We start from the raw sequence: 7,737 nt of genomic DNA on the forward strand, positions 1-7,737 counted from the left end.
TTAATCAGAAAATTAATTTCCTTAATTTTATGTGGTTTCTACCAAGATCATTAATTAAATTTTAATGAAATTATTGAGCTGGACCTTATGATCCAGTGGTAAAATTAAAGTTGTTTAACTAAAATTGTTTCATTTCCGAAGAATCTTTTTTATAGCTATTAAGGAAAATATAAATATAAAATATTTTATAAAAATATATTCTCTTACATTAAAATAAAATTCCAAATTGTTATAAATACTTCTATATAGTATTAAAAATACATACCTAATACGTCATTATCTTAATATTAAGCTTAATAAAATTAACATACAAGTATTAGCTAACTATAAAATTAATATTTCAAACTGTTATTGTATGTAATATAAACAAAACAATTAAATGTAAATAAATTCAATTTTTTATTGGTATACAAGTTATATTTTTCCATGAATTCAGCTTCTTTTGTAAAAAATAAAAATTCAACTAATAACCGACAAAATCTAAATCATTCTTCCAACCATCGTTTTTTGAATTTTTTTGAAAATATTAATAATAATTAGAATAATAAATAATTATATATTTTATATATTTATAATATTCTTTATAATATTAAGAATAATAATAAATATTTTCTGGCACATAAGAGGAAACAATATTTTTCACTTCATTGATAATAAGTAAACAATTTACAACAACAATTGCTTTATAAATTGATTCATCTGAAACATATATTTATAATTGAATTAGCAAATTTTAAATAATTAAATTTCAATAATCCAGTATAAATCAAAAAAAAATTAACTTACACATTAGTTTATCAATCGGAAAGAAGGAAAGTAAGGATTTTCCCTGCTTTTCATTAATTTCCGTAATACTTAGATTCTTAATATGAGTTTTCACATAATACAAAATTGATATTAAATCATCAATACATTTGTCATCGATTTTTGTACAAAACACAAAAGCATGACCCATTTTGTCAGGTTTGAATACACCAGTCTAAAACATAATGTTATATTATATATAATATTGATCAACCATAATATATAAATTATCATATTGCAAATATAACATGGAAAACATAGCAATAAAAAATGTAATGATCATAATTATAAATTATAAAATAATTAATTTTAATTACCTTAAGAAAAATATTAACAAATACATAGAAAATGCCAACATTAACTTGAGAAAGCAATGGATAACCAATTAATAAAAAACTGTCAGACGCTTCAAGTTTTTTCAATGATTCTAATATTGAAGTCAGAGAATCTAATTGTTTTTTACTATTATTTATACAATCATTGGTATAAATCGATGTTACATCACAAACAATCAATCGACCATGGACTGTTTGTCGTGGAATTTTAAGCCGAAAATATCTGTAATACATCAGAGAAATAAAATTAAAAATAAAATTATACAATTTAAAAATTAAAAACTTACTCTTTACGCTCAGTAGGGTATTCTCTAGGAATATTAAATGATGATCTTGCTCGATTGCTATAACCAATAAGTTCATTTGCACAAAATTTTGAGCTACGAATGATAGAGACGGGCTTACCCATTTGCACATTCAAATTAGATAAATCAATTTTAGCATCCTATATCAAAAGCAAAACAAAAAACAAAATGACAAACTAAAATTTAGTATTATGTTTTATAAAATTATTTTCATAATTCTACTCACTTCTTTAGTAAACCATATAACTTCTTTATCATAAATCCATGAAAATCTATTGAAACTATCCACTTGATATTCAAGTAATTTAGCTTCAGCTGAATCTCGGCATTTCATTTTACGCAGTTTTACATTAAATGAATAATCCATTACTGACTTTTTTGTTGAAACATTTGGTAGATTTAACTGAATGGCCTATTTTCAATAATAAATAATTTGAGGTTAATCATAATACTTACATAATTTTAATTTTTATTCAACATTTAATTAAAATATATTATTTATTTATTTATTTATTTATTTATTTTGAAATTAAGCTCCAAGTAGGTAATGTACAAGATATTTTAGACAAATGGGTAAAAAATAAATGGCAGAATACAAAAAAAAAAAAAAATTATAAATCATACTTGAAGTTTATTTAATCCAACAATTTCCTGGGAACGGTCAATTGGTTTTATTTGAAATTTATCGACATATGTTATAGCAACACAATGTTGTAATTCTGATAATGATTTAATATCATTTTCAGTTTTTTGCAAAAAACGTTTTATATTATTCTCAATAATTTGGATTTGTAGTTCACTAAAATACTTTGAACATTTATACACGGATAGAAGAAAATCTTTAGGTAACTCTTCCAATGGAAACAAACAGTTATCAGACAAGGCTAAAATTATAATATAAAATTGTTATAGACTATGATAATATAATTTTTGGTAAAAACTTACTACGATTAGAAATTGAAAAAAATTTATTTAACAAAGGTTCTACGTATTTTAATCCCTTAAAACCACGACAGACAATATATATCTCAGAATTCCCTTGTTTACTTGTTACTGGTTTTTTTATTTGTACCGAATAAAAAGCACAACATAACAAATACATTCGACATAACGTATTACACTCAAACATAGTGAACATTTTCAAAATAAATGTTCCTCCTATAATAATAATTTAAATTAGTAAAAATGTAATTATTAAAATATTATTATAAAACTGTAAGATTAAAACCAATAAATGTTTTAATAATACCTTTTTCAAGTATCATTAAGGCAACCATTGTTTCTACCAACTGCAAACGATTGACTATATTTTCCTGATCATTCGGATTATCTTGACAATCAATACTACCATCAGCTGTTACCTGAATATTATATAAATTACATTATAATTAAAAAATTAACTATTTTAACTAATGGATAATTTTTTTCTTACCAAACTTGCTTTTTTGCCAAAACGAATTTCGACATGAGTGCAAAGATCCTTATAGAAATCTTTTTGAAAAATATCGCCTGTTTGATCCTGACCAAAAAACCAATGTTTTATTGTATGCAATATGATTCTATCATCATCAATCATTTCGGAATCACTATTTCCTTCATGATATGGATTCAATGTAACACCAACCCAATCCCACTTAAAAAAAATAAATAAAAACAGTCAGTCAATGAAAAATTAAAAAAAAAAATTAAATAAAATTACTTACTTCGACATTTATATTTCTGCTACGAATAAAATGGTTCAGAGCAGAAATAAATGCTCCTGGAGCTTCACATAAGTGAACACTGTATAGCTTACCATCATCAATACTGTGTTGAGGTATTACATCATTATCATTCAATATCTCATACAATTTTAACCAAGCTGTAGTCAATAGTTCAGGATGACCAGCTTCTCTAACTTTATAAAGAACTTTATCAGCTGGATTCATTTGTTTGGTATTTTTGTGCCATTTAGCCAAGTTAAAATTATTAAGTTTACTTTTGACGAAATTTAATGATTCCTTTAACGTGACAAAATTTGGTAACTAAAAAAAAAAAAAAAAAAATACTCTAATATATTTCTATTTCACAATTGTTTGACTGTGAAGGGGATATCCTATTTTTAAATCATTCAGTTCATATATACATCTACTAATTATTCTTAATGAGTCGCCAAGACAAAAATGGTCAGTATTTGAGGATAGTTTATTTTTATATATTCACTATCTCTCTTTTAATGTTTTTCAAAGTTTAACACTAGTTACGTTTAACAAACAATAAAATGAAATAAAATGAGATAGACTTTTAAAAATCTAATATCATTGCTGATAGCCAGGGCTAAGATTTGTATGCAATTAAAAATTTGTAAGATATGTATTTTATTTACCAAAATAAGCATTTACATTTTTATAAAATAAACATAGAAATATTGTAACAAAAAAATTATTTATTTATTGAAATAGGTACATCAGTGGTTAGCCGTTTGTCTTAGTATAATATAATTGAGAAATAAAATAAAATAAAATTTATGTTTAAATAAAAAATCAATTTTTATGCTTTAATCAGCAGGGCTAGAATTAAATACGAAATATTAATATTAATAACGAAATATACTATAAAACATTAATTTTTCGCATTCTTATAATCGAAATATGCAATAAAATTTATTTTATTCAATATATGCAATAATATGCAAAAACATGCAAAATAAAAACACCATCATTTATCTCGTGGACATTACTGATAAAATCAATAACTAGAAGTCGCAAAAAAAAACATGTTATTGCATACAAATTCTAGTCCCGCTGATAGCCATTAAATTGGATAATCGTTAATATTTCAAAATGTGATCTTTCGAGTGGGAGTTTATTTTCACATAGATAATAGATTTAGAATTCACATAGATTTTTCACATAAATAATTAATAGTTAATGGTCAAATCAACATAAGTATGTATTAGAAATAGGGTTTTAAAATTTAATGAAATTGATTTTCTTGAAATATTTAATTTCAATGAAAATCAAAAATAAAAATATTGTATCTAAAACTTTAGTTTCATTATCTTGCAAGTGAGTATTTTTGTAAGCAAGTTCTATATGTTATTTTTATTATTTCTAGAATTATATATAACGAATGTGGTAGTAAAAAATATTAAACGACTTTTTGTTTAATCTATTGAAATGATTGAAAATAGCCGTATATTATTATTGGGTTTTAGATTTTGATATTTTTTTTTAGACCTATTTCTAAATATACACCAGAAGAATTTGAGAAAACAAGAAACAAGTAATAACCCGGTAATTTGGTATAAATATATTTTTTTCATAAAATAATACCAAAACTATTTTTCAGTAGTATAAATAAAATATACAAGTATAAAATAATTAATCAAAAATAATATTATTAATAATAAACTAAGTTTATCCTTTATTTCTTTTCTCTCTGATCATCGAGAAATGAGATCAAAAAATATTTAATAGTTGATATTTTATACTAGATATTTTGATATTGAATAAAATATAGAAATAAAAATACGTTAACAAAAAAGATAAAAGAATGAATACCTATTATTAATAAAAAAAAAAAAAAAAAAAAATATGACATTTGATAAACATAAACATATTAAATTAATAAATTTTAATAATATAACAATTATTGATAGTGTCCAAGATTTTTTTTTTTTTGTAAGATATGTTTTTGTTGTCGTGTACCTTTTGAGAAAGTTGACCAAGAACCAAAATTATATATTTTTCTTTTGAACGACTTACTTTCTTATTTTATATGTTCATCACAAAAACACTTATGAATATCGTGCTTTTTTTTTCCCATATTAATTTATTATAGATAAATAATAATAATTAAATAGGTATAAAAACGAAAAACGATGTAACTCCAACATGCAACAATCATTATAAATATATAACAACTAAAATAAGAAAAATATCAATGCCACAATACCTCCAAAAAACATAACGAATAAAATTAATAATAAATGACCAATGAGAATCCAACTAATAAGTGATAACCGATGTATAATTCAATAAACTTAATACTAATACACCATATTTTAAGCAGTTTTACAATTAACAAACTTAATTTAAAAATATTAACATAAATCATAATACGAGTATATTAGTTCATTAACCTTGATATAAATTATAACTAATAAGTTTTTCATTATCAATATTTTCTGTGTATAATCAATATATTAGAAAAAATATTTTTCAATATTTCATTGAATTACTTCAAGAAGAGTGAAATATTTAAAATTCAAAACCCTAAATAGAAATGATAAACACTGTACTATCTGTAAACATATTCTCAGAGTTTGGACACAAGAATGAGGTTTGATAAGTCTACATTAATTATATTCTATATCTAAAGAGATGAGAAAAATGTAATTATATATATATATGTATGTATAATCAATGATTCGTGTTTATTTACCTCCCATTTGCTACGACTTAGCATGGTTTTTTGTTCTGGTAGCACCCATTTGTTGGACATTGGAATTGTAAACTGTTTTAAAAACAGTTGATTCACATCATGGTATTTGCTGTTGTATTGTTTCATGTTTTTAATCGCGTCATATTTTGAGTATCCGTATGTGGTATTGTTAAATTGGTCTTCAAACTTATTCATTTTAATTAAGTAGGATTTATTGCCTGCTATACAGAACTTATTTTTTTACTATATCATTATATGAACCGGAAAAATAATAGAAAAAGGTTAAATTTTCTCACTTGATTGTCTATCAGCTCAATTATGTATGAATTGACTATTGTCAATGACTGACAACTCTGTTGTTCAAGTCAACAACTGACTGAACACTGACTTGCTATATTATTCAAATAGAAAATTGGCAAGTAACAAAGTTTAAACTTTCAAGTTCAAATGAAACTTTTAAATTCCTCGGAAGGTATTAGAAAAAATCATATGTGTAGATACAAACAACTCCGTTGTTAATGTGATTAATAAATATTTCGTATGAACTATTGTTAGTTAAAATCTAAATTTTAATTTATTGTTGATAGCCAGTATTATATGAACGATTTATTTATTTTTTTAATGATTGATCTTAGATTAGGTCTTAAATGAACCGATCGAAAAAATTAAAATAAAATTTTTTATGCAAATAAGTAAAACACTATAAGAGTCGATGCCAAATACTAACAATTAAATAAAATTATGAGAATCTCATGTCAGTACTTAGGATATCGTTGAAAAATTACTCAGCATATTATGTAAATATAATTTGTTATTATACAAATATTATTATATTATTGTTTACAAAAGTTTAAAATGTGATTGATTAAAAAATAGAATACATTTATTTTTTATTTTTATTAAGATAAGTCTCGGAAATTTATTATTAGTTAACAATATATTTTTACTATTTATACAAACATGCTTCAATTATAATGTAATAATAGTGATAATCTTGTTTATGAGATGTTAACTACAAATAAATATACATTTTAAAATGTAATTATTTAAACCTAGACTTTTAATATGTATTTGTTTGCTGTATTTGCCCATTCACGAAATGTGTATGTTATTATTATAATAAATTATAAAATAGTGTTATGTTGGAAAATTTTGCGCGTCCTTCGTATAGTAAAATTTTATATTATAACCAAAACACGGGGAAAACGAGTAAAGTTGAAAACGCACTGACTGCAAAGTTTTGTTGCAAAACATTATGAAGTGCAACATTTTGATGTGCAACAAAAAAAAATAAAAAAAAAAATAGCTCCCGCTTTTGTCCATCACACTGTGTTAGGGTTTAATATTAAAATATACTCGAATATCCAATGTAGGTTCCGTCGCTATCGTAATCGCAGACAGTGGAGCAACATTTTTGCTGTAGGTGTCATATAGCCCTCGCCTAGAGATTTTTTTTCCGATGAAATATTTACAATAATTAAAATCGCATTAATGAACTGACGTGTGAACCTAAAACTATCACCTTCGCAAATATATATAAACACAATATCCAAATACCGACGACGTGGACGCATGATGGATGAAGGGAGATGACTCTCTAGTAGTTGGATTAATGAGCAAATTTTACATTTACCCCTCTTCCCCGCGTTCGAAAAATTAATCACAAATCACGTCATCGTCGTATTAATATTGGACAACACTGTATTATACAGATGCGTTGTGGAGTTTTATCTCGTACTAATTATGTTTTATATGTGTTCGTGTGTCTGTGTGTGATTTATAGTATATCTGTTGATGAATGACTAACGTTTAAAATTGGTTCACCGCACGCCACAACGAATAAAGAATCTACAAGACAGGTGCACTTG

General features: G+C 24.1%; 1 protein-coding gene across 1 annotated transcript; it reads right to left on the reverse strand.

The window, feature by feature from the left end:
• Positions 1 to 589: 589 nt before the first annotated feature.
• LOC112688380 (cap-specific mRNA (nucleoside-2'-O-)-methyltransferase 2-like) lies at positions 590 to 6,064 on the reverse strand. The gene is made up of 11 exons (XM_025561544.1): positions 5,870 to 6,064; positions 3,148 to 3,468; positions 2,877 to 3,077; positions 2,694 to 2,805; positions 2,390 to 2,602; positions 2,069 to 2,328; positions 1,671 to 1,856; positions 1,427 to 1,584; positions 1,122 to 1,362; positions 787 to 979; positions 590 to 699 (listed from the first exon to the last, which is right to left on the reverse strand). Exons 1-11 carry the CDS (start codon positions 6,062 to 6,064, stop codon positions 590 to 592), a joined length of 2,190 nt encoding a protein of 729 aa, XP_025417329.1.
• Positions 6,065 to 7,737: the final 1,673 nt, after the last annotated feature.

The sequence above is a fragment of the Sipha flava genome, unplaced genomic scaffold, assembly GCF_003268045.1.
Source record: "Sipha flava isolate LNK unplaced genomic scaffold, YSA_version1 38_pilon_pilon, whole genome shotgun sequence".
Taxonomy (NCBI): Eukaryota; Metazoa; Arthropoda; class Insecta; order Hemiptera; family Aphididae; genus Sipha; species Sipha flava.

Excerpts from the sequence above, each read along its gene's own strand:
- LOC112688380 (XM_025561544.1), bottom strand. The coding sequence starts at position 6,064 with ATGAATAAGTTTGAAGACCAATTTAACAATACCACATACGGATACTCA. Across the intron at positions 3,469-5,869 it reads TAAGTCGTAGCAAATGGGAG|TTACCAAATTTTGTCACGTT; the intron begins GTAAATAAACAC and ends TTTTTTTTTTAG. Across the intron at positions 1,857-2,068 it reads TTGGATTAAATAAACTTCAA|GCCATTCAGTTAAATCTACC; the intron begins GTATGATTTATA and ends TATTGAAAATAG.